The sequence below is a fragment of the Megachile rotundata genome, chromosome 2, assembly GCF_050947335.1.
Source record: "Megachile rotundata isolate GNS110a chromosome 2, iyMegRotu1, whole genome shotgun sequence".
NCBI classification, from domain to species: domain Eukaryota; kingdom Metazoa; phylum Arthropoda; class Insecta; order Hymenoptera; family Megachilidae; genus Megachile; species Megachile rotundata.
The window spans coordinates 15,981,148-16,009,025 of NC_134984.1; the positions used below are offsets into that span (position 1 = coordinate 15,981,148).

A 27,878-nucleotide genomic window follows, 5' to 3' on the forward strand; every position below is an offset into this window, starting at 1 on the left:
CATACCACCCTAAAAAATCCCCAAATGTCACTAGAAACCATTCCAATAATTCAAAAATTCATTTTGATCATAAAACTATAAACTGTAATTGCAAAGTGTTCACGAGATTTTCGAGATTGAACGATGCAGCACGTAGCCAGGACCCAGAAGATGGCGAGTGCCGTCGCGACCACATGTGTTATCTCCATTATCTCGATTGATGTCCGATCGACTGATCAATGACGATGCACGCATGATAATATAGGCCGCGTTATTGGTACACAATGCACGGTTCACGTGTGTACATAATGCAAGCTGTACGTTAGCAGTGCGCGGCGAGGTAAGCCACCGTATTTACCTCCATTGACACTCGCATTAGTTGGCCGGCCTCTCTTTGACCAGGCTCTGATAACGAACTTCCGGGGAGTAAATTTACACGGTTACAGAATCAAGCGGGCAACAGCCTGCTGAGTTAGTAAATTGTTTTCTACTATCGATTTCCAAACGCGGGAGTTTGATGGAATAATTTTCAGACACGTGTTAACACAGGGGTTCTTAACTTTTTAATTTACTTTTTGTACTTTTGGTATTTTTGGTATTTTTGGTATTTTTGGTAATTTTGGTATTTTTGGTATTTTTGTATTTTTGGTACTTTTGGTACTTTTTGTAGTTTTGGGACTTTTGGTACTTTTCTTCTGATAAGTTTTAACTTAATTTTAACTAATTTTAGTCTGATCTTATTACTGAATAGATATTCTATTTTAAAAGATTTTTTAAATTTTACTTTTATACAATGGCTGCTTATACCAATGTTAACTTATACCGCCATTTTGACTGGTATTTTTCAAAGTGGACAGGTATGCTATAATTACTATTTAGATAAATTATTTAGATAGATTTCAATTATGTTTCATTATGAAATTTTATCACACACATCGCTACATGGCACCATACAAGAATATAAACATGGCCGCCATGTAACGTAACGTAGTCAGCCATCTTGTTTCACCCGGCCATTTTGTGTACCGCCGTTGCAATAGGACTTAAAAGAACAATAACATTTTGTTACTTTAAGCCCTAAATGCTCTAAGTCCTTGACCAATAATAATACGATTTGTTTCACAAGATAAACTGACTTTCGAAGATTATCTAGGATAACAGGTAATTATTCTCTGTAAATGTCCTCGGTGCGCAATTCTTTGGGTAAAGAAATCATTATCCGAGCCGCGAATTCTTCGAACGTAATTCCACTCGGGAATTGGAGGTTCCGTTCAATCGAGACGCAATTGAAAAAGTTTTTCTAATTATTGAATGCAGCTGCAAGAAGATCCGAAGAAGTTCTTTTGTTTTTCAGACTATTCTCAATTTATTTCGCTTCTTCGAGGCAAGCTCAGGTGTTAAGTATATTTCCTCTCCTTTTTCCACTCTTTCTTCTCCGACTTCGTGTTATTTTCATGAAACGATTTAAGAAGATGGATTTGCTTCCTTCAAACGTCTTACCGAATTTCGTTTCCATAGGAAGACGATTTATCATTCTTGCACCTTGAATTAGTTTACGAACTTCGTTGTTCTTTTAAGACTCCCCTCCATCTTATCCCACTTTAAGTACTCTTTAAATAATTAACCTTAATTCAATTCATTTCTATTCATTCTCTCGAGTAGTTTATCTTCATGATTGATTTTTTAATGAAGTACTTTTTTTTAAAAGTAAATGTATTATATAAACATTTCAAAGATGTAATAATTTTTTCAAGTATGTATATCTTTGTAATCATAACATGAAAATTTTATACAATTTATGGAAAAAATGTTTATATAATTTATTTTGAATATATACATATATGTACATATGTGTACATATGTGATATATTCATATGTATATCTATGCATGTGCATATTCATACTAAATGAAATTATGAAAAAATTTTTAAGCAGAAAAACTTGAATATCTCAAACCTTAAAAGCTTAAAAATTGTGTAACTGCGAAATTCAATAATTTAAAAAGCAGCACCCCTGTTCCCACCCTTATAAAAAATACCCCTAACATCCCTATGCTGTCACTATTAAAAATATAACCCCATCTATTCTGTCAAAAGTTCAAAAAAATCCTTTCCGTCATAAAAGACAGTTAGAATATAAATGTACCTCCAAAGAGAAATCTGTCTTCATAGAATATTCCGTTCCATGGAAAGATCACCTTTTATCGCACACCTGCACACGACCCTTTTGCCGCAACATTTCATTTTCTCCTTTTTCTCGCGGGAGTCTCTCGAACAAACTTCACCATCGAAACACTTGTTGACGAAATATTCACGAAATTTCCCCGAGCGAAGGCTGAAAGTTCAAGGTCGTTTCCATCTACCTGTTCGATAATTTCAAGCTCGATAAAGGATTGAACGATGTCAAAATTCTGTTAAATCCGCAAAGCAGTTCTGTTTAAAATCGAGAACATTTTATTCGTCCACTTTGAGGGTTCGCCTTTAGAATGCTCATGGCTGACCCAGCATCCCCTTAATGGTTTTAGGGTGAGCCCTCCCTCGAGATGTTTCCCTGGTGAATACCAAAAAGCTCGTTCAATGGGGGACACATCGATTTCTTGTTGCTTATTTTGCTGCTGATATTTCTGTAAGCCTGTTAGAACGGCTTTAGAAGTTTTCCTGTATCGTATTTCTATATGTGGAGGCGGTGATGTTCTCGAATTCTGAAGAATTTTTCGAAATTTTTTATTCTGTTAGGGTGATTTCGAACGTGGTTTCTGAATCGTTATGTGGTGTTAGATGGCGAGAATTGTGTCGAATTTATTAGTAAAATAAGTTAGGTTAGGTTTCGTAACAATGAAGGGAAGTATTTATTCATTTCAGTCGACAAATTTATTTTATGTTTGAAAGTTTGAAATTATGAAGTAGAGGTAACATTGTTGAAACAATTTTGAGAGTAATAAAATCAAATATTAATTAATTTCTGCAGACATTTCCTTCACATATGAGAATCTAAAACCACTGTCAGCCATTTTGAGACAATAAAATTAAATATTACAAAATTGAAGAAATAATTTTGTCGACGTTTATAATTTCACCAGACATTTTCTCCACATGTAAGAATCTAAAACCACTGTCAGCCATTACGAGATAAAATTAAATATTACAAATTTCTTTGAAGAAATAATTTTGTCGACGTTTATAATTTCACCAGACATTTTCTCCACATGTAAGAATCTAAAACCACTGTCAGCCATTTCGAGATAAAATTAAATATTACAAATTTCTTTGAAGAAATAATTTCGTCGACGTTTATAAATTCACCAGACATTTTCTCCACATGTAAGAATCTAAAACCACTGTCAGCCATTTCGAGATAAAATTAAATATTACAAATTTCTTTGAAGAAATAATTTCGTCGACATTTATAAAGTCCGAAGGAGTAATGGAATAATAAAGAGCAGTTTCCTCTCTAATTGTTACAGAGAAATAAAAAGGCAGCAATCGAATAAACTCGTTTCGTTGTCTTTGACATCACTTCCGTTGATTACCCCGAAGAAAAGTGGTAGGAAATAATTTATAAGCATCCGTTATTTCCCCGTCGACATCGCTCGAAGAACTCGTTTACCAAAATGTGAATAAAGGCTCGGAGAGTGTTTTCCGCTTGGACGGCCATTTCCGTTAGATGTTTATTGCGAGTTTGTTACTCTGAAGGGACACAAATGTAGGAAAGGGTCGCCATATCCTGCGTCCCTTTGATTAACTTTCGACAACTTTGTGGTCGTTTTCTGCGGAGGCTTTAACAATTCTCTAATACGTGGGTTCGTTTATAGGCGGAAGGTATATTAAGGGATTAGGTTCGTTTCGCGTCGCTGCTTCCCTTACTTCTGTTAACTTGTTAAAGAAAGAATCGCTCTTCAGAGAGATTTTAATGCTGAAGTGCTGCTTGAACCGCTTTTATGAAGAGAAACGAAGACCAAGAAGGATTTTCGTGTAACTTCGAATACCATGGAAATAACTCCTTTATCTGAATTCTTTTGTCCAGGATGAATGAAACAATATTAGCTGAAACACAATACTCGGTCATTATTTCTGTAATTAATCTTCAACAGAGTTTCATCTTTATTTCCTTGTAGAATATTTGAACAATGTTGTACCATTCTTGATAAACATTCCCATAAGGACAATAAGCACATAATTTGCCTTTTTGGAAGTAAAAATTACTTTGTCACAAATAAAATCTTAAATAAATAATAATAAGAGTAATGTATATTTTTATGAAAGCGCATACATAATTTGTCTTTTCGAAAACAAAATTTAGAACCGACCCCTGCTTATCTCATGAGTAATATGTCTTACATGATCAAATATATCATCATCCATCATCCTCAAATAAAAATATCCATTGCATCAAATTGAACTCAGGACTGCAATTGCCATTATCGTAATTAACTGCACCTTTAATAATTTCATGTCCTAATAATTATTTCTAAAAATATTTAAAATAACTGCTAAAGTCATTGGTCCTCGCATAACCAAAAACTTGATAAATTCTGAAGGACATCATCTTGTTATGTTTTTTATGTTTCGATAAATCAGTTTCATTTTCTCGTGCATTTTCAACTGCATATTTCCGCTTTGTTTTCGCCCGAAGAATACATTTCCTCCGCTCTAATAATTTGATCGCCCACGGAAAAGGTTTCGGGATTCTAATAGAAAGATCAGGAACGATTAAATCACTCATCCGGGGTTCCCGAAGCGTCGCATGAAAGTCAAATTCTCCGGTGAGCTTTTGCTAGTCTCCATTATTACACAGCTCGGGTCCCGGGTGTAATCAGAATTTCATAAACGGCAATTTTGCGTATGCATAACCACGTAGGCAAACTCGTGCCGCGATAAATCTGTTTGGTCGGGGCGTGTTTGCACGAGCTCACGCACAACACGTGGTCGTGTTTCTGCGTTGCGAAAGCCTGCGAAACCGGGAAAGCCTGAAAATCGTTGCCCGATTTTTGCGTGATAGGGCCGCTCGACCGCGTATTACTAAACCCACGACTTTTTTTATTGTTGCGAACGTAAACGGTCAAACTGGTATTTCGTTCAGTTTGAAGTTTATGAATCTACTGAAAAATACCTGTGTACACCGCAAATATGGACCGAAAGGATAAATATTTTTATACGTGCGCAAAAAGACTTTTGATGCTTCGATGAAAAGGTCGACTGAATTTGGTATCGGATATAGGGATATTGGAATTTGGGGATTTAGGGATTTGGAGATTTTGGAGTGGGGGTATTTAGGGATTTGTGGGATTTGGGGTTTTTTGGGATCTCGGGAATTTGGGGATCTAGGGATTTTTGGGATTCTAAGATCTGGGGATTCTGGGATCTGGGGATTCTGGGATCTGGGGATTCTGGGATCTGGGGATTCTGGGATCTGGGGATTCTGGGATCTGGGGATTCTGGGATCTGGGGATTCTGGGATCTGGGGATTCTGGGATCTGGGGATTCTGGGATCTGGGGATTCTGGGATCTGGGGATTCTGGGATCTGGGGATTCTGGGATCTGGGGATTCTGGGATCTGGGGATTCTGGGATCTGGGGATTCTGGGATCTGGGGATTCTGGGATCTGGGGATTCTGGGATCTGGGGATTCTGGGATTTTTGGGACTTGGGAGTTTGAGATCTAGGGATTTTCAGAACTTTAGATTTTGGGTTCTAGGGATTTTCGGAACTTGAGATTTTGGGTTCTAGGAATTTTTGGAACTTGAGATTTTGGGATCTAGGAATTTTTGGAAATTGAGATGTTGGGATCTAGGTATTTTTGGAACTTGAGATTTTGGGATCTAGGGATCTTTGGACCTCGAGATTTTGAGATCTAAGAATTTTTGGAACTTGACATTTTGGGATCTAGGGATATTTGCAACTTGGGATCTAATTATTTTTGGTGTTTAGGGTATTTTGGGATCTAGGGAATTTTGAGATCCCGAGTTTTGGCACCTAGGGATTTTGGGATCTAGGGATGCTTAAGGCTCTAGATATTTTGGAATCTGGGTATTTGGTAATATAGGGATTTGGGTTTCTAGGGATCTAGAAATTTAGGGATTTAGAAATATGAGATAATCCATTAAATAGCTTAATAATTTCTGTTTTCCAAAATTCTCAAAATTTTACAATTCCTAAATTATTATTTTGCAACTATCGAAATTTCCATATTTCCACATTACCAAATATATAAATTTCTATATTTCTGAGTAAGAAAATGTTAAAGTTTCATGCTACGAGAGTATAAAATTTTGTAAATTCGAAGGAAGCCTCGTTCAGCTTGTACATCTTTATGATAACACAATTTTACGAGCACTTCAGTGTCTACCTTTCAGCCAACAGCAGTCAGCAAGGAACCAAGAATAAGAGTGATTATCGGATTCGTAATTCAGAAGTTCTGGCTCCAATGACGTTACGGTTTCCATTGCGATGTTCATACTTCAAAAGTTTAAGACGTTCTTGTCTTCAAAATTCAATATCAACTCCCTAACTCGGTTTGCTTTCAGTCCAAGTTTTGCCAACAACACCGTGCAATTACTATTCACGATGATTAATGCATCATTGATTGTTTTAGAACGTCAATCTGTACCGCTGTAATTAATATATGTCGCTGAAACTCATTTGCATCAATTATAGTATTTTAGACTTTCAAAGATGTGTTAAATATCTGTTGAGTACTTATTATGAAAATAATTGTTTATTTTCATTATTTTGAAAAATTGTAAAATATTCTAAATACTTTAAAAAAGTGGAATGAGAAAATTTTAAATAAAGATAAGAAATATTGTTTCATAATTTTGATAATTATAAAATTCTCTTCTTTTATATTTAGCACAATGCAAGAATATATTAAATTTTCACAAGCAACATTTATATGAAAATACTAAAAATGTTTAATTAAAAAAATTTATTAAAGGAAATAATTATAATACCACAAAATTGTTTCAAAAAAGCAGGAGCAGAAAATTGAAAATACAAGAAATAACAAATACAGCAGATAATATCGTTAATTAAGCATTTTTCTGCTCGTTTAGCAAAAGAATTTCATACCGCATATTTGTAACACGATGCAACAAAGGGTTAATGGTCTTTTTTTCGGGGAACATTATGCAAGTAAAAAAATGTCTAAAGGAACGTTTATAGCGAGGTGCACAGGGATAGTCAGCGATAAATGATGAGGCGGTTTTTTACCATCACAGCGTGCGTAATTCCAGGAAAAAATGTAGGTCACAGGATTTCCGGGATTTCGAATGGCGTTCATTGTTTCGTATGTTGTACACGAGATTCTTTCGTGCCTTATATCTCGGAAACGAATTGAGATAGTGACTTCAACTGTACGTGGCCACTGGAGAACATTTAGTTTTATATTCAGAGAACATAGCTGATATGCGAATACGTATGTATCGCAGCAATTTTTATTCAAATTTATACGTTCTACGGAGTACTGTTCTTCAAATTTACATTTACTGCTCGTAGATTTGTATGCTTTTATAGTTGAACGTTTCTAAATATTCAATTTTTCAATTTTCATATTTTTCAATTTTTCAATTTTTCAATTTTTCAATTTTTCAATTTTTCAATTTTTCAATTTTTCAATTTTTCAATTTTGTTAGTTTTCAACTTTCATATTTTTCAATTTTGTTATTTTTCAATTTTCATATTTTTCAATTTTTCAATTTTTCAATTTTTCAATTTTTCAATTTTTCAATTTTTCAATTTTTCAATTTTTCAATTTTTCAATTCCTAGATTTTACAATTTTTCAATTCTCCAATTTCCCATCTCCCAACTCTCCACTTCTCTAATTTCGCATCTTGTCAATTTGCCAACTTCCAAATTCCCTAATTCCCCAATTCCACCTCTCCCCAATTCTCCATCTTCCCAATTCCCTATCTCCCCAATTCCATCCTCCCCAATTCCCTAATTCCCCAATTCCACCTCTCCCCAATTCCCCATCACCCCAATTCCCTAATTCCCCAATTCCACCTCTCCCCAATTCCTCATCTCTCCAATTCCTCATCTCCTCAATTCCTCATCTCCCCAATTCCATCTCTCCCCAATTCCACCTTTCCCCAATTCCCCATCACCCCAATTCCCCATCTCCCCAATTCCCCATCTCCCCAATTCCCCATTTCCCCAATTCCATCCTCCCCAATTCCCTAATTCCCCAATTCCACCTCTTCCCAATTCCATCACTCCCTAATTCCCTAATTCCCCAATTCCACCTCTCCCCAATTCCTCATCTCTCCAATTCCATCTCTCCCCAATTCCACCTCTCCCCAATTCCCCATCTCCCCAATTCCCCATCTCCCCAATTCCCCATTTCCCCAATTCCATCCTCCCCAATTCCCTAATTCCCCAATTCCACCTCTTCCCAATTCCATCACTCCCTAATTCCCTAATTCCCCAATTCCACCTCTCCCCAATTCCTCATCTCTCCAATTCCTCATCTCCCCAATTCCTCATCTCCCCAATTCCACCTCTCCCCAATTCCATCTCTCCCCAATTCCCCATCTCCCCAATTCCCCATCTCCCCAATTCCCCATCTCCCCAATTCCCCATCTCCCCAATTCCACCTCTCCCCAATTCCCCATCTCCCCAATTCCCTAATTTCCCAATTCCCCATCTGTCCAATTCCCTAATTTCCCAATCCCTCCTCTCCCCAACTCTCCCTTTCTCCAATTTCCCATCTCCCCAATTTGCCAACTTCGAAATTCCCTAATTCCCCAATTCCTCCTCTACCCAGCTCCCCAACTTCTCAATTACCCTTCACCCATTTCTCCCTAATTTTCCCCAATTCTCCTCAATTCTCCCCAATTCCCCATCACCCCAATTCCTCCTGTCCTCAACTCTCCAGCTCCCCACCTACCAGTTCCCTAAACACCCAAAATTACATAATAAAAACCATCGCACGCATCCATAACCATTCCCCAGGTATATGCATCCCACGTTATAAAACAGCATAAATCAATTAACCCCGTCGGTCGTTGATTAACCAGTTCTCCGTAACCGAATCAACCAAGCGCACGGTTAATTAATATGCAGCGAAAGATCGATCTACGTAACGAAGTAACCGCTCGCTCGATATTTCGAAAAAGTCGCGTAAAAAGTGGCTGGCATCGGCGGGAAACGGCTCAAGTATTCCACGAAGCTGTTGTGGAACTGCCATTAAGCGTTTATTGAGTTTCTCGCAGGCACTCGCTAAACGCACAACCGCGTATCCGCTGATACAGCGACGAGCGTTCCTGCTGATAGAAAATTGCTCTAATAGCTTTCTGCTAGCCGCAACCAACGACACGTACTATAATAAAGCTGCGTGGAACGGATTTATTAACCTGTGGTTTGCTTCATTACATCCGCACCGCGAATATCAAACTTTAACGCCATGGATGTTCCGTGTGCAGTGGTGGCTCGCGTATACGGAAACTGCACCCTCTGTTTTCATTTGATATTTTCTTTAATATGTTAATCAAGGTTGTTGGATTCTTTTCTTTTGGGGGTTTAGGTTGTTTTGGAGTAAATTTTATTTTTGTATGGTTTTTGGGTTTAGGGAATTTTTAAGGTTGAAGGTTTTGTGGAGTTTCAATCATTTTAGCCGGGGGTTACCTCTGCTGGAGGTCACTGGCTAGGTTAGCTTCACTAGGTTAGATTCACTAGCGAGGTTAGCTTTGGTAAGTTAGCTTCACTAGCTAGGTTAGCTTTGGTAAGATAGCTTCACTGGCTGGGTCAGCTTTGATAAGTTAGCTTCACTAGGTAAGTCAGCTTTGGTTAATTAGCTTCACTGGCTAGGTTAACTTTGGTAAGTTAGCTTCACTGGCTGAGTCAGCTTTGGTAAGTTAGCTTCACTGGCTAGCTTACTTTTGGTAAGTTATATATGGATATGTTGCGTAATTTCTACCTGATGGTAAATTGGTTCCTAATCTTCATTTGTCTACTGTATTACCTTTCTAACATTTTATGATTCATTGTGTTCAAGTCTATTAGTGTGGACCAGATGTTAAGTTGGACTAGGTTCTATGTTTAACCATAGTCGTTCTCATTGATGTTCTACCATTTTAACATTTATTATATACATTTCATTATTTACTACTTCATACTTCATTATGTGGAAGTCTTCTGACTTCGACCAGAAGCTAAGTTGGACTAGGTACTGAATTTGACCACAACCTTTTTCATTGCTATCCTACTGTGTTACAGTTTATTATATACATTCTATTATTTATTATTTCACAGTTCATTGTGTGGACGTCTTCTGATTTGGACCAGATGCTAAGTTGGACTAGGTGCTGAATTTGATCATAGTCTTTTTCATTGCTATCCTACTATGTTACAGTTTATTATATACATTTTATTATTTACTATTTCACAGTTCACTCTCTACAAGTCTTCTAACTTGGACCACATGCTAAATTTAACAATAAATTCTCAGTTGAACTATAATCTTCATGAAGCCTTCATAAAAGCAACTTAAATGTCTGTCATTAAAATATGAGACCCAGAGCAAGCTCTTTTGATCTCCAAATGCAACATGGAGATTCTGGTTCACAGATCCAGTACAAAAGACGTTGATCAATAAACATGAGCTACGGGAATTGATTTTTTTATTTGAACATTCGTGAAAGCAATTTAAAAAAAAGTACATAAAATGTGGCAATTTCGACCTTCATTCTACTGTTAATAAACCCAGAACGAAAAATGTCAGCCAATAAACATTAAAGCACCCCTTAAATTGTTTTATTTAAATAATAGTCCTGAATGGAACACCCGTAATGGTTGTACAAAGTCATTTAACGTTACCAACTTGTTAACGAGTCTCGGAATGCAATCGTACTTGATCGAAAAGTCGAACGATCGAAGTTGTACGGTCCGCTATTCGAAAAGGCTACATTTATAGCCAGCTACGGTTAATTACTCGGTGTGTTTCGTTACGACACGATTAATTGGAAATTTTCGCAACAAAAGCTGCGTAGAACAAAGAGTACTCGATAATGTTCGGCGAATTGTAAAATCGACAATGGGTTATGTGAAATTTTGCGCTGGAAGTGTCCGAACGGATACTATTGTTACGGGTATAAAACATTTTTTAAGGTAATATGTGCACAATTTTGATGTACGTGGTAGTCCATGACGCGATTGTTAATTGAAACAAAGTTGAAAATGATTTTTTTAGGAGAAATATGGTGAATTTTGAATAATATGGTGGATGATGATTGCTGGTAGTTTGTGAATTTCAATGTTAAAATTGAGTTTGGTAATAATTTTAAGTAGGTTATTTGCAGATGTAGATATGTAAGAATTTCAAGAGACCTAAATTTAATTTTTAAATTTCCAAATGAAGAAATTTTTCAATTTGTAAATTTGGAAATATAGAAATTTCAAATGTACAAAATTTGCAATTTTTGAATTTCCAAATGGAGAAATTTGTCAATTTGTAAATTAGGAAATATAGAAATCTCAAATGTACAAAATTTGCAATTTTTGAATTTCCAAATAGAGAAATTTGTCAATTTGTAAATTTGTAAATATAGAAATCTCAAATGTACAAAATTTGCAATTTTTGAATTTCCAAATGGAGAAATTTGTCAATTTGTAAACTTGGAAACATAAAAATTTCAAATGTACAAAATTTGCAATTTTTGAATTTCCAAATAGAGAAATTTGTCAATTTGTAAATTTGTAAATATAGAAATCTCAAATGTACAAAATTTGCAATTTTTGAATTTCCAAATGGAGAAATTTGTCAATTTGTAAACTTGGAAATATAGAAATTTCAAATGTTTATTATTTGTAATATAAAAATTTCCAAATGTAGAAATTTATGAATTTGTAAACTTGAGAATTTGAAAACTTGAAAATATAAAAATCTCAAATGTTCCAAACTTAGACTTGAACCCAGAAAAACTTGACCCCCCAAAAATTCCAAACCTAATAAATCTAAAAGCTCAAAAAATAATATAATAAATTGCAGCTGCAAACATTGATAAACATCCAAATGTTGTTTTAATCACCAGAAACGTAGATCCATAATATTAAAGATGCTCCAACGCGAAGCACGAATGTAGGGATAATGGCAAAGTTTCCCGAATTACTAGCCACGAAATTGAACCGAAACTCGATCAGGCTTTTCCTGTTCCGGAAGTTAGCTTCCACGAAGCAACGTTCGGTCAAACGTGCTATGAATAGAAAAATCCTGCAACCTTCCCAGCTAAAAATCTTGTACAAAACGTAAACTACCGAAGAGAATTGCTGGCACTATTCGAAAATTGCTGGTTCGTTTAGTACTTCGTTTTAGAAGCATCGTAGTAACGTTGTATCAAACATTTTCAGGAACATCAAGCTTGCAATTACTTTGAGTTGAAAACGTACTACTGTAACTTTGTAAACAATACAATGCAAAATGGATTTAGAGTTGCCCGAGTTTCTGCTAGCTTTCATACAATTGAGAGATTGAATGTATACAGGTTGGAATTATCCACTGTTGAATTTCCCTATTTGGTTTTAAATGAAAAATTGTGTTATGGTTAAAAGGTTGATTAATTAAACGATGTTCAGTATTAGAAAAAATTTAGTTAACCTTCTGTATATAATAAGAATGTTTTAGTGGATATTTAAAAACATACTGCTGTAAAGTTTTTAAAATGCTAATTTATGAACTGCAAAATTGTCAAATTGAAAAAATGAAAGAATTTATAAATTGATGAATTGAAGAACTGAAGAACTGCAGAACCGAGGAATTGAAAGATGATAGAATTGAGGAATTGACTAATTGATAAAATCTATGAATTGAAGCCTTGAAAAATGGAAAAATTGAAGAATTGAAAAATGGAGCAATTGAATAATTAAAAAATTGTAAAAATGAAGAATAGAATATTTGAACAATGGAAAAATAGAAGAATTGGAAACTGGAAGAATTGAAAAGTTGAAAAATTGAAGAATTGAAGAATTGAAAAATAGAAAAATTGAAGAATTGAGAAATTGAAGACTTGAGAATTTGAAGAATTGAGAAATTGAAGAATTGAGAAGTTGAAGAATTAAGAATTTGAAGAATTGAAAAATTGAAGAATTGAAAAATGGAAGAATTGAGAAATTGAAGAATTGAGAAGTTGAAGAATTAAGAATTTGAAGAATTGAAAAATTGAAAAATTGAAGATTTGAAAAATGGAAGAATTGAGAAATTGAAGAATTGAAAAATTAAAAGAATTGAGAAACTCAGCAACTAAAAAATCATAAAACCAACAAATTTCAAGAACTACGAACCTACAACATAAAATTATAACTTACCCTGTGCACACTAGCAACCTCCACGGCCATATAACGAGACATAGCGCATAATATACATTCACCTTCACATCTCCGTTTCAATTTACCTCGACGCAACTCACAAACGCAACGCTCCTACATAACAGCTAAAGGAACACAAAAATTCATTTCATCATAAACCAGCCGCGTTATACCGAAGCGGCGTTAATAGAGGCACCGTTAAATGGCATCTCACCGTACGGTTATAAAACATCCATGCACAAAAGCTATTAATAGCGAAACGTTTAAAGAACCAGTCCGTCCACAATTCGAATAATGAGCAACGACGTTTCTTGACATAATTACTTCCAGAACGGTTCCCAGAAGTAGCGATTTACCGGACGGAAATAACAAACCTAGGAAGAAGTCGTCGCATGCAGTAATCTCTTAAATTAATGCCATCTCGTAGCAGCGCGCGAACAAACGAAAGTTCACCTTGCCAGTGCGCTTTGAAAGCTCCGGCGCGGTATTAATAACCAGCGAGTTTCTAACACAGTTCTCTTCACTGGGAGCAAAGTTAACCTCCGAAGGTCTCGCTTCTTATTGCATATCTCCTATCCGCGATACGTTCCTTTTTTATCGCTCGATGAAAACCAACCACTCTATTTTCGCGGTTTGATTAAGAACGGAGCGTATTCGAGCTCCCTTTTCGTTGGTTCTTCAACGTCTCCGGAAAGTCCCGCGTGTATTTTGCTTCCTGCGAGAAACTCGAGGACATCGGAGAGTCCTGTGAAGGAAATTCACTTCCGGTCGGGAGATAAGAGGGAGAATTCGAGCTTCTTTCAAGGACGCAGCTTTGAGACTCTGTTGGAGAGTGATTCGATAATGGCCTTTGGAATTTGGAATTTGGGGAATTTGGAGAATTTGGAATTTGGGGAAATTGGAATTTGAAATCTAGGGAATTTGGGATTTGGGGAATTTGGAATGTGGGGAATTTGGGATCTGGGGAATTTGGAATTTGAGGAATTTGGAATTTGGGGAATTTGGGATCTGAGGAATTTGGAATTTGGGGAAATTGGAATTTGGAATCTGGGGAATTCGGAATTTAGGAAATTTGGGATTTGAGGAATTTGGAATCTGAGGAATTTGGAATCTGGGGAATTTGGAATCTGAGGAATTTGGAATTTGTGGAATTTGGGATCTGAGGAATTTGGAATTTGTGGAATTTGGGATCTGAGGAATTTGGAATTTGGGGAAATTGGAATTTGGAATTTGGGGAATTCGGAATTTAAGAAATTTGGGATTTGAGGAATTTGGAATCTGGGGAATTTGGAATCTGAGGAATTTGGAATCTGGGGAATTTGGAATCTGAGAAATTTGGAATTTGGGGAATTTGGAATTTGGGGGATTTGGAATCTGAGAAGTTTGGAATTTGCGGAGTTTGGAATTTGGGGAATTTGGAATCTGAGGAGTTTGGAATTTGGAGAGTTTGGAATTTGGGGAATTTGGAATCTGGGGAATTTAGAATTTGAGGAATTTGGAATTTGGGGAATTTGGGATCTGAGGAATTTGGAATTTGGGGAAATTGGAATTTGGAATCTGGTGAATTTGTGGAATTTGGGATCTAGGGAATTTGATAATTCCCTAGAATAACGAATTGCAGCTGGGTATTTTTATGAATTTTATGAGGGTGTGAAATTTCCAAAATTTCCATAATCCCTATTTCCGCAGTTGTTTCACCCAAATCATAAATCTTACCGATCACAGTAAAAGTTAACATAAATTGATTTAGCATAAAATTCATGAATATTAAAAAGCATCGCTCGAACAGAGGCTTCCATGATGGCAGTTTAAATTTGTATAGATATATTTGCCGAAATTTTTTATCTGTTATAGGATAGAAAATTTGAAACATTGTCCACTGAACAGCGCAGTACATCTCGCCTTCTATCGAAATCGATATTTGGACGGAAGGTTAATGGATTTTTATATCTGATGGCCCGGAAGCTTTTCACGGATCTGAGGAAAAATATGAGCGGAATTTTTTCCATCACTTCCCATTTTACTTCCTTCAATAAGAAACATTCATTCAGTTATTTTCTGTTATCGCGACCCTTATGGAAAGAAATATTGTGCTTATATCGGGCATTATCCTTCTTATAGCATTTTAATACTTTTTGGAAGGAAATTCAATAGATCTTGTAATGTTTAATAGCCAAGCATTATTTAATAGCCAAAATAAATTCATGAAATATTTTACAACTTATCAAGTTTTGAAATTGGAAATTTTCAAGTTTTACTGCAAAAAGTGCAATAAAAATTTACATGTACAATCCTCTGAAAAATCATTTCCCACCGAAATAAACGTTTGCAACAAAGGTCTTTGCCAAAATACAAACGCAAACTCGACACATTGCGACATGTGCTCCTATAATTTGTCCAACACGAAATGTCCGCCGGAAGTAGTGAAAATTGATACTGTAACATAAGCCGCGATACTCTGTTAAAACGAGGATGCACCCAGAAAACAGTGAAACTCAACGACATAAAAACTAAAGCGACGATAAATATTTCAATCCGAAACAGAAGCGGCGATATACGAGAATACGAAACACGATTTGACAAATCTCTGTCACAATATTTTTTCGTCTCGATGTCCACGAGTTGTATATTTTTTTTTTCGCGCAACGTAACCGTTTACCCTATGTTTCGTGAAATATGGTTATTTTCGATTCGAGGAAGAATTCTAGTTTCATCGAGGTGAAAAAATATACGAACTGCGAAAAGGTTTAAATTTATCGTTCGGTGAGCATACGACTGTTCTTGCGACGGAACGGATGCCGGGTAAATTGTAATGTTTCAGGTGCTGGACAATTTAAATGTTGGAGCAATCCCGTTGAAATATTGAAGCAGTGGAACAATTTGGAGAAATTATGGATCTGTAAATAAATGACGGGATCCGATTTTTGTGATATAGGAGTTGTACAAATATAAATTTTAATATTTATGGTTTTTCGGTTTTAGAATATTTCTGATTGTTGGTTTGTGGAAATGTCGGGGTCCTACATCTTTTAATTGGGAATTTAGCATATTTCTAGTCTTTTAGTTTTCAAATTCTTTATTTTTCAAAAATTTAATTTCCCAAATTCCAAATTCCCCAGATTCCAAATTCCCCAAATTCCAAATTCTCTAGATCCCAAATTTCCCAGATTCCAAATTCTGCAAATTCCAAATTCCCTAGATTACAAATTCCCTAGATTCCAAATTCCCTAGGTTTCAAATTCTCCAGATTATAAATTCTCCAAATCTCAAATTTCCAAGATTCCAAATTCTCCAAATCTCAAATTTCCAAGATTCCAAATTCCCCAAATTCCAAATTTCCCAGATTCCAAATTCTCTAAATTCCAAATTCCCCAGATTCCAAATTCTCTAGATTCCAAATTCCCTGGGTTCCAAATATGGGAAAGTGGGGATTTGAGAATTTGGGATATATTAAGAAATTGGAAATTTGAGAATTTTGGAGAATTTGAAATCTGGGGTATATGGAATCTGGGAAATTTGAAATCTATGGAATTTGGGATTTGGGGAATGTGGAATTAGAGGAAATTGGAATTTGGAGAATTTGGAATCTAGGGAATTGGAGATTTGGAAAAATTGGAATTTGGTGAATTTGAAATCTGAGAAATTTGCAATTTGAGGAATTTAGTAAGCACTATTAAAACTTGAGTACAATTCTAATCACAATAATAACAATTAAATACAAGTAAATACAAAATTCAATAAAGAAGCAACCCTACCCTGTACTGAGACAATAAAATCAAGAATTCAAGCCTCTCCTCCGCCATTTTTCATCGTTCCTCATCATCCGCGTCGTCCACGATAATTCTCGAAACGTATTCCTCGAGCGTTCTCGCGACACTTTCATTTGCTGCGTCCCCTTTTTCCCCCAATTCCCCGTTGTTTTTTCTCCTCACTTCAGCCACAAGAATAAATTCTTCCACTGGAAGAGGAATACAGATATTAGCGTTTCTTCGATCTCCAGAGACTTCTTTTCCTAGGCTTCCATTTTCGTCGCTGTTTGTACACAACTGTCGGTTTCCGGTTCCTACTAGCTTCCCCATACGATCACATAAGTGTACCAAAAAAATTGAGGAAATATAATAAATCTATTCTGAACAAATTTTGGACTTTGTACAAAATTGCAACTTTTTTATTACTAACTGAAGGTGACAATTTATTATACGACTGTTTTTAGGTTAGAATTTACTCTAACCCCTTTTAAGAATAAAAATGGAAATGAAATTAACATACGACTGTTTTTAGGTTAGAATTTACTCTAACCCCTTTTAAGAATAAAAATGGAAATGAAATTAACAGTAAAAGAGAAAAGAGCGAAGTAAAATTTTGTACAAATACATTTTTGAAATCAAAGTGTACAAAAATGAAGCAGAACGAAATACGAAATTCTGTCGACACATTTCAACATCACCTTGAATAAACATGTACCGTGAATGACGTACGGGAAACTTTTTCGAGGTGTTTTCTTTACAAAATCGTGTTCCGTGATAAAAATTTTGTTTTCGTTCTCTGCTACATGTTTCGGAATAACATCGATAACATGGAAACGAAAGGTACATTGTTGATGATCGGTGAAAAAGTGACAAAGTTTCCGGTCATTTTCGTGTTTTCTTGCATCCGTGTAAATATACAGTTTTTCCAAATGCAAAAATATTTCTTTCGACAATATCGAAATGAACAAATAAATATATTTTTAAACGCAGGCACAACTTTTGTTGTCGCTTAAAGAGACAATTATCAGATTCGATGAATCAACCGCAATCACCGTAAACTGTAAAGTTATAATCGGGTCTGTTGTAATCGTTCTAAAATTACTTGGCGCGTATAAACAGATCGTAAAAGCATTTCACGATTTCGAAGACGTTTTATTAGTCTCGTCCGTCGGTTTTAAGAGCCACCTGTGGATCACTCTGGCTTTGGAACGTATCGACTGTTGCTTCGAGTCGATCGAGGTGTCGGAAAACGAGGTGTCATCGCCAGATCTTGAAATATAATAATGACAAGATTTTATCAAAATTAAATACATTTCTTAATTAGGAATTTTTAGTAGTAGGAACTCAAGGGAGATCTAGGGATTTTGGGATATGGAATTTTCAATATGGAGATTTTGGGATTTCAGAAGGTTGGGATCTGGGGAATTTTGGGATCTAGGGAGGTTGGAATCTAGGAAAATTTTGGGATCTAGGAAGCTTCAGATCTTGGAGAATTTTGGGATCTAAGAAGGTTGGGATCTAGGGAATTTTGGGGTCTAGGAAGGTTGGGATCTAGGGAGGTTGAAATCTAGGAAATTTTGGGATCTAGGAAGGTTCAAATCTTGGAGAATTTTGGGATCTAGGGAATTTTGGGGTCTAGGAAGGTTGGGATCTAAGAAGGTTGGGATTCAGGAAATTTTTGGGATCTAGGAAGGTTGGAATCTAGGGAATTTTGGGATCTAGGGAGGTTCAGATCTTGGAGAATTTTGGGATCTAGGGAATTTTGGGATCTAAGAAGGTTTGGATCTAGGGAATTTTGGGGTCTAGGAAGGTTGGCACCTAGGAAGGTTGGAATCTAGGGAATTTCGGGATCTAGAGAGGTAGGGATCTAGAGAATTTTGGGATCTAAAAGTTTGGGATCTAGGAAGGTTGGAATCTAGGGAATTTCAGGACATAGACTTTTAAATTTGAATATTGAAGTATTGATAAATTGATAATTTAATAAACTGATGTACTGATAGATTGATAAATTAATATATTGATGAATTGGTGAATTAATAGATTGATAAATTGATGGATTTATGAAGTGATGTATTGATAGATTGGTGAATTGATAAATTAATAGATTGATCAATTGATGATTTTATGTATTGATAAATTAATAAATTGATAAAATTGATAAAATTGATAAAATTAATAATTTTGCATCTCAAACTTGAAACTCAACTTGAAAATCTAAAAATAACAAAATTTGTAACTATAGTCACTAACAAACTAATAAATTGATAAATTTTGCATTTCAAATATCACTCCCCTACGTAAACCAAAACTTCGTAACGCTGGTAAACTTTAACGAATTCAAAAGCAGCGTAGAATCGTCAAGAGAAGCCGAGAATTTCTTCGGCAATATAGGAAACGTTCCCATGATTGCGTCCTTTGTCGGAATAATTTGATACTTCTGCAGAAACGTTGCAGGAAAGACCGGTCGCTCGTCGCTAAATCGCGAGACTCGTTTGCATCGCCGTTAGCCGGACCGGCTTAATAACGTTCAGCCTCGAAAGTAATCTGGAAAAGCTCGGTATCGTTCTAAAAACTCATCTACAAATACGAAAGGGAAGGAGCGAAACGACAACGGTACAGAGAGACCAGTTCCCAGGTGTTTTCGCGAGAAAACGTCAAGGTTCACTGATGCTTTCGCTTGATTATTCGGCGAATGAAATTATACATCTGCTCGCGCAAAGTTCGCGGCGAACGTTAAACGGATGTACACCTCGATTTTTATTTTCTTCTGTGAAAAATGGGATTTACGGAGCTGTCGTGACTATTACCGAAGTGAAATGCGTACGTGTATACGTTACGTAGAGATGTATTCTTAAATCTCTACATTCAGGAAGATCTCTAAATTACTGGATAAACAGGAAAATTAACAAATTTAAACAACAATTTTACAAAATATAATTACTGAAATAAACAGAACCCGCGTTTTACGTAATTAATACCCTTCGTGTGGCTCGTTCGTTCAAGGCACACAATAAACGTTTTCTGCACGACACAAATTTTCCTGTTCTGTAATAATGCAGTGTAATATAACATCGTATTGCGGTTCGCATTAACGAGCACTGAAACATTCACCTGTCACCGATGGAATATATTTGACGTTTCCCGTCGCACCACTAATTTTCGCCATCACGCCAAACTACATAAACGCGACACGTCGCTCCGAACCATGCGTGGTACACTGAATCAATTGATAAACTGCGACGATTAAACCGCCGATTTTTATATCGATTTTCCACTATCCCCCGTTAATTGACTAATAAACGGCGACTATTCTGCGTGCCGAACGGGGGAGGAATTTGTCGAGTAATTTGCCGAAATTATCACCACCTCGTTAGTGTGAATCGCGCATAAAATTCATTTGTGGTACTTGCTAATTTTCGGGCAAGTTAATTGGTTCTTGGTTGAGGTATGTTAGGGGTGGAACTAGAATTCTTTTTCTAGATATTTGGGGAAATTGCAATTTGGGGAATTTGGGGAATTTGGGATTTGGGGAATTTGGAATTTGGGGAATTTGGGATTTGGGGAATTTGGGATTTGGGGAATTTGGGATTTGGGGAATTTGGGATTTGGGGAATTTGGGATTTGGGGAATTTGGGATTTGGGGAATTTGGGATTTGGGGAATTTGGGATTTGGGGAATTTGGGATTTGGGGAATTTGGGATTTGGGGAATTTGGGATTTGGGGAATTTGGGATTTGGGGAATTTGGGATTTGGGGAATTTGGGATTTGGGGAATTTGGGATTTGGGGAATTTGGGATTTGGGGAATTTGGGATTTGGGGAATTTGGGATTTGGGTGATTTAGGATTTGGGGAATTTGGGATTTGGGGAATTTGGGATTTGGGTGATTTGGGATTTGGGGAATTTGGGATTTGGGGAATTTGGGATTTGGGGAATTTGGGATTTGGGGAATTTGGGATTTGGGGAATTTGGGATTTGGGGAATTTGGGATTTGGGGAATTTGGGATTTGGGGAATTTGGGATTTGGGGAATTTGGGATTTGGGGAATTTGGGATTTGGGGAATTTGGGATTTGGGGAATTTGGGATTTGGGGAATTTGGAATTTGGGGAATTTGGAATTTGAGAAATTTGGAATTTGGGGAATTTGGGATCTGGGGAATTTGGAATTTGAGAAATTTGGAATTTGGGGAATTTGGGATCTGAGGAATTTGGGATTTGGGGAATTTGGGAATTGGGAAATGTGGGATTTGGGGAATTTGGAATTTGGGGAATTTGGGAATTGAGAAATGTGGGATTTGGGGAATTTGGGATTTGGGGAATTTGGGATTTGGGGAATTTGGAATTTGGGGAATTTGGGATCTAGGTAATTTGGAATTTGGGGAATTTGGGATCTGGGGAATATGGAATCTAGGAAATTTGGGATTTTAAGGAATTTGGAATCTAGGGAATTTGAAATCTATTTGATTTGGAATTCAGGGAAATTGAGATTTGAACAAAAAAATGAACAAATCAAAAGTAACCCAGCATCATCTAAAAAATGTTTAACAATAAAAAATCTCTGTTCCTCATCTCTGGCGAAAAATCTGGAGATGCACGTACAGAAATTGTCCGTGTTACACGGATGAAATAAGTTTCAAGCAAGATTCAGTCCTCTATAGGTGTCATAAATCACCAGTACTCGAGTCGGGGGTTAAAAATAGTAGCAGAGACAAGACAAAAGACAGCCCTTGCCTCGACAACGATGAATAAAAGTTTCAAAGTACATCGAATATTGTAAAACGCACAAAACAACTTTAATTGCTTTTGGAATGTTTCAGTTTACTTTGTTAGTTTAACTCGTTGCATTGCTACATTTTTTGTTGTCTCAATTTGCTAGAATTTGCTGCTTGAATATGCAAATCGAGGAAGAAGAATGAGAGAAAGTACGCATTTTGTTTCTTGAGAAATTTTCTTTTTTCTGAGAAGTTTAAGTGTTGCACAGATAAAATATTTAAAATATAAAATGTTTTGTGAGTTACTATAAATTTTATTAATTGCAAACGTATATTTAAATTTTCTATAATTCATCAAGTCTAAAATGTTTCAAGAAAGTTTAATTTTTTATCACTATTGTACCTCCTTTGTATTGTATCTACATAAAGATCAACTTTATTAGTGAGAAGTTTCCATAAGGAAACAATTTATATTTGAATCAAATAAAATTTAAAACTTGATTCATCGAATGACAAATAATTTTTCGAAAACTCGATTCGAAGCTGTTGAAAGTTCCCTTTGAACAACTTTGCTCGTTTCGTCGTTAAGCGCGATGAAACTTTCTAAACGCGGAGCTTCCAGTGACGTTTAATTTCAAAATGTATTTCACGAACTCTAAAAGTTCCTAAACTGCAGCGCTCGTCTTTCTTGCACGTCAATTATTATTATCCCCAGTTACCCCATGTGGCAGTCCCTTCCGCGTTAATGAGCGATCGTATTAACATACGAATGGATTTAAAATTGGCCAACTCACCGTTTTCCCTCGGGAACAGGTCTTCATGGTCGCTTACGTTCGAGATCATCTCATATCGTCAGAAAGCATTTTGATTAAATTACCGTGATAACGTATTTAATTATAATAATAATTCGTTGAAACTGTGTTTAATATAATTAGCAGGTTTATTGTTAATTTAATTTCATTATTAATTCTGTGAGTGTTAAATAATTTTGAATTCTTAATAATTTATTATTTTGTAGGAATTCATTTATTATGAAGTTTGAATACCGATTTTTGAATAATTTTGTACTTATTAGGATAAAAAATTGAGTGAGAAATTTAATTGTATAGTCAAATTATTTTGTAGTATTTTTAATTTCAAAATTATTGCAAAAAATAAAAAATTGGACAAAGTTAAAATTAATATAATTTCGAGATCTAGGAGCTTCGGGAACCTAGGGATTTGGGGTCTAGGAATTTTGAGATCTAGGAAGGTTGAAATCTAGGGAATTTAGGGATCTAGGAAGGTTGGAATCTAGGGAGGTTGGGATCTAGGGAATTTTGGGACCTAGAAAGGCTGGAATCTAGGAAGGTTGAGATCTAGGGAAGTTTGGGATCTAGAAATGTTTGGATCTAGGAAATTTTGGGGTCTAGAAAGGTTGGAATTTATCAAGGTTGGAATCTAGAGAATTTCGGGATCTAGAAAGGTTGAGATCTAGGGAGTTTTGGGGTCTAGAAAAATTTGAATCTAGGAAGGTTGGGATCTAGGGAATTTTGGGATCTAGAAAGGTTGGAATCTAGGAAGGTTGGGATCTAGGAAATTTTGGGGTCTACAAAGGTTGGAATCTAGGAAGGTTGGGATCTAGAGAATTTCGGGATCTAGAAAGGTTGAGATCTAGGGAGTTTTGGTGTCTAGAAAAATTTGAATCTAGAAAGGTTGAGATCTACGTAGGTTGGGATATAGGGAATTTTGGGATCTAAAAAGGTTGGAATCTAGGTAATTTTGGGATTTAGAAAGGTTGAGATCTAGAAAAATTTGAATCTAGGATGATTGGGATCTGGGAAATTTTGGGATCTAGAGAGGTTGGAATCTAGGAAGGTTGGAACCTAGGGAATTTTGAGATCTAAGAAGGTTGGGATCTAGGGATTTTAGGATTTAAGGATTTGGGATCTAAGGATTTCGGGATCTAGGGATTACCACCCTTAGCTTCGAAATTACTGTCACCAAAACTTGAGAAATAAAATAATTAACTTTGTATTAAATTCACTTTGACCCTCCTCCATCTAATAACTATTATTACCGCAAAAAATAATATCCCAAAAGACTACCACCATTTAACCCAACCTAACCTATTTCAACTACCTTCATTTCACAATAATTATTACCGTCAAAATTAAATTCTCCAAATTACATTTTCCTCGCGTCCAAATTAAATTACTTCTGCAATGTGTAATCATCGCAATTAAAAATTAATACATCAATTAAATTCGAGCGGTAATCGACATAACCTGAGGTTACAAAGAAATGAGAACAAAATGGCGGCCCCGTGCAATAGTTAATATTTAATCATTCAACACAATCATCGAAATAATTGTTTACACGGCAGTAATTCTCAAAACGTCAGCCAATTTCAGGCGAATATAAACAACGGATAATGGATATTGTTAAGCAACGATCGATAATCCCTCGATAGAAATTGTTCATTTCGATTGGTACGCGCTGCGTAATGGACGTAGAAACGTAACATTAGCGTTTTATGTTTATTTCACCGCTGTATTTGCATTGTCGATATTTGAAACGGAATATTAGATGTTGATTTTCATGAAATAGCTTTGCGTTTGATGATCGAATATCGCCGCTGCGGTTTTTGGGGTAAATATCCGTGTTTTATGCCCGGGAATCCGCTACGAGTTACGATATAGTTGGAAATCAGGCGATTTCTATGGCATGAATAAATACGATTAATGAAATGAGCTGAATATGATTAATGAAATTTGCAATTACGACCGGGAAATATACACGAGGCATGAGGAGAATAAAATGGCGTTCACAAATTATCACCTAGATTATCACATTTTATGTCTTTCGCAATTTCGTTTTAATTCACATAATTTTTACGTTTCAAGCTTTATTTATGGTTTGGGACTTTAAGAATATTTTTAAAATGCGATCAAATTGCTAAATTTATTATCAATGTCAGTATAATAATTTATGTAAAAGTTATTCAAAATAAACTTGTAAAATAATGTTCACAAATTATGAATAACATGTATACATAGTTAAATAATAAATTCAAATAAAAAAATTGTTAAAATAATTGCAATAATATTGCTAATTGTATAATTTCATACTATAATAATTTATGTAAAAGTTATTCAAAATAAATTTGTATAATAATGTTAAAAAATTATGAATAATATGTATACATAGTTAAATAGTAAATTCATATAAAAAAATTGCAAATATAATTGCAATAATAAATTACAAAATTGCTAATTTTATAAATTCATACTACAATAATTTACATAAAAATTATTCAAAACAAACTTGTAAAATAACGTTCAAAAATTATAAACAATTAAAAATAGTATATATACATAGTTAAATAATAAATTCAAATAAAAAAATTGCAAATAAAATAGCAATAATGAATTATAAAATTGCTAATTGTACAAACTCATACTATAATAATTTACATAAAAATTATTCAAAATAAACTTGTAGAATAACGTTCAAAAATTACAAACAATTAAAAAAAATATATATAAATAGTTGAATAATAAATTCAAATAAAAATATTGTAAATATAATTGCAATAATAAATTACAAAATTGCTAATTATATAAATTCATACAAATGAATATTTTCAGAATTAAAATGTTCTTACCAAACATCTAATTAATAAACGGTGCATTCAAAGTTTAATCTACTTACAGAGCAATCTACTAATAGCAGTCTAGGCATACTTCTCGAAAATTGTTCCTCGAACAAAAGCACTGACTATTATCTTCTTAGCTGATTAACTTCGCAGAATACCTCGACTCATTAATAAAATATGCATTCGAATTTCAACTCCACTGTATATTCCAAATATAATTCCTATAAAAAAGCAGTAAACAGTAAAATAATTGCGTTTGATCGCTCGTTGTTTCTCCTCGTCTCTTCAGGTTCATCAAGAAACAGCGTCATCGAAATCAAACCCTTAATCGTTTGCATTGAATTTCGCAAACACTCTTCGCTAAAATTCTCCAGGGGGTTGAAAATATATTCTTGCTCCAGGGGGTTTAAGTCCCCGTTAAGGTTAGGCTAATTAAATCAAAGGAATTAAATCGTGTACTGAATTATCGTTGAAATGGTTTTATTTAGAAAAAGAGGGGGTGTTGCGGATCGAATCGATTCGGAGCTCACGGGATTATGAGTGGATGAGATTTTCAGGCTGCATCATCGAAATTCTCTCCATTTCGAGTAAACCACCCTCCATATTTGGCCGGGGGTGAAAGGAAGAAAACATAGTGTGTGTGTGTATCTTTTGCAGGTCGGCCAGGCCCTTGCCATGCGATGTCGTTGCAGAACCCCAGACTTCGACATTACAGGTCGAAACATCTGATCAGATTCTATTTGCCTTATATTCTGAGAACAGTTTTTCAGAGTTTTTTATTATGCGTTGAATACTATGAGGACAGACACGCGATATACTTCTAACACTCTATGATCTATCTTTCTTGCTTTGTTTCTTTCTTCCGTTCGTTTTTCGTTTGGTATTCATAGTTTTGTGATAGTTAACGCAGGGTGTGGCAGGATACTTGTCTGAAACGGGGTTGGAAATATTGAAGATTTATTTTATATTTTTATTCTACGTTACTTAAATTATCGAATGAAAATTAGGAAAATGATGAAACTTGATTTGAATGAAAAGGACAATAATAAAAAATGTCTTCCACATTTCTAACCAACTTCGTAATCCGTTTCTGACATTGTACTACCACAGCCTGTTTTTGAGTACACCTGTACAGAGTGGTCAGTTTCAACAAATCACACTTTCTAATTGCAATTAAAATTACTTAGAGGAAATAGGTGAATGGTTCATATTATTAAATTCTGTTTAAAAGAGTATTGAGGTACGGTATGAAAAAAATCATCAGTTCACAAGATTTCACCCTTACTGTTCACTTTAAAATATCTTGAGAACTACTGATATTTTTGATGTTGTACCTCTCTGCTTTTTTAAACAGAATACTAGGAAGAATCAATACATGTCTAGAAAAATGTACCATCTCAGTCAAAAATTTTAATATGACACGTTTCACTGTCCTTACAAGGTCAGACATGTGTGTGCATATGCATTTTAAATGCACGGGCATGTATTACACTGTTGTTAAATATAATTACATTGTCACATATAATTACCTGTTGAATACAATTACAACGTTGTCAAATAAAATTACATCTTTCAGTAATTATATTGTCAAGCATACACTGTTGTCAAATATAATATCCTCACATATTCTCATCACATATATCTCCTTGTCAATTACATAAAAATTAATATCAGTTAATATTCTTTAAAAACAAGTAATTTAAAATTGAATACACATTCACCGACTTCCACTAAACTTTCTAATTGCAATTAAAAGGAATAATTTGTTGATATCACCCTGTACATAGTAGAACGATCCAATTGTCTCGCTGCATCCACGCTTTTGTAACTCTGATTTCGTCAATTCTCTGTAGCCACACCTGCGTTCTCTGTGCCTCTAGTATACACATGTATGTATATGTATACATACATATATATACATATAATGTGCGAAACGTTGCTCCATTTACCGATCGTTTACTATCGTTTCTGAGCGTTTCTCGTCACACCCACGCACCATGCGAGTGGGTGGGTGTGGGTGGACGTAGAGAAGCGTGGTTTCGTAGCGTCGAAAGCTCGACAGCCAGGAGCTTGCGAATTTACACGCTCCTACTACGTCTGATATCCGCTTCCGCTTTACCACTTGTACTTGTGACGCGAATGGTAGAACTACCACACGCTGTCGAACGGTAGTCTCGATTGTACGGGAAGCTGATCAAAATCTGATACATTCTAAGGTGTGTATACTCTCTGTTCCATTTTTGTTTCATGTTTGGTGATCAATATTTGTATGTCTTTCAAGGTTGAAGATTATTAATGAACATTTTTATATATTCTTTAAAGTTGAAGTTTATTAATGAATATATTTATACATTCTTTATTAATGAACATCTGTATGCATTATTAAAGGTTGAAGTTTATTAATGAACATCGTGTACATTTTTCAAGGTTGAAATTTATTAATGAACATATGTGTACATTTTTTAAGGTTGAAATTTATTAATGAACATATGTGTACATTTTTTAAGG

General features: G+C 35.2%; 1 protein-coding gene across 4 annotated transcripts in view; it reads left to right on the forward strand.

Moving 5' to 3' along the window:
• The window catches only part of rsh (Rap GTPase activating protein radish), a 178,394-nt gene that overhangs the window by 108,066 nt on the left and 42,450 nt on the right, over window positions 1–27,878 (forward strand). For 2 of the 4 annotated variants that reach the window (XM_076542046.1, XM_076542048.1), the window contains exon 2: window positions 26,028–26,085. The exons of the other annotated variants lie outside the window; for them this stretch is intronic. In XM_076542046.1, coding sequence (XP_076398161.1) covers window positions 26,051–26,085 — 35 coding nt within the window. In that variant the 5' untranslated portion in view covers window positions 26,028–26,050. The remainder of the gene's footprint in view (window positions 1–26,027; window positions 26,086–27,878) is intronic. 4 annotated transcript variants of the gene reach the window in all.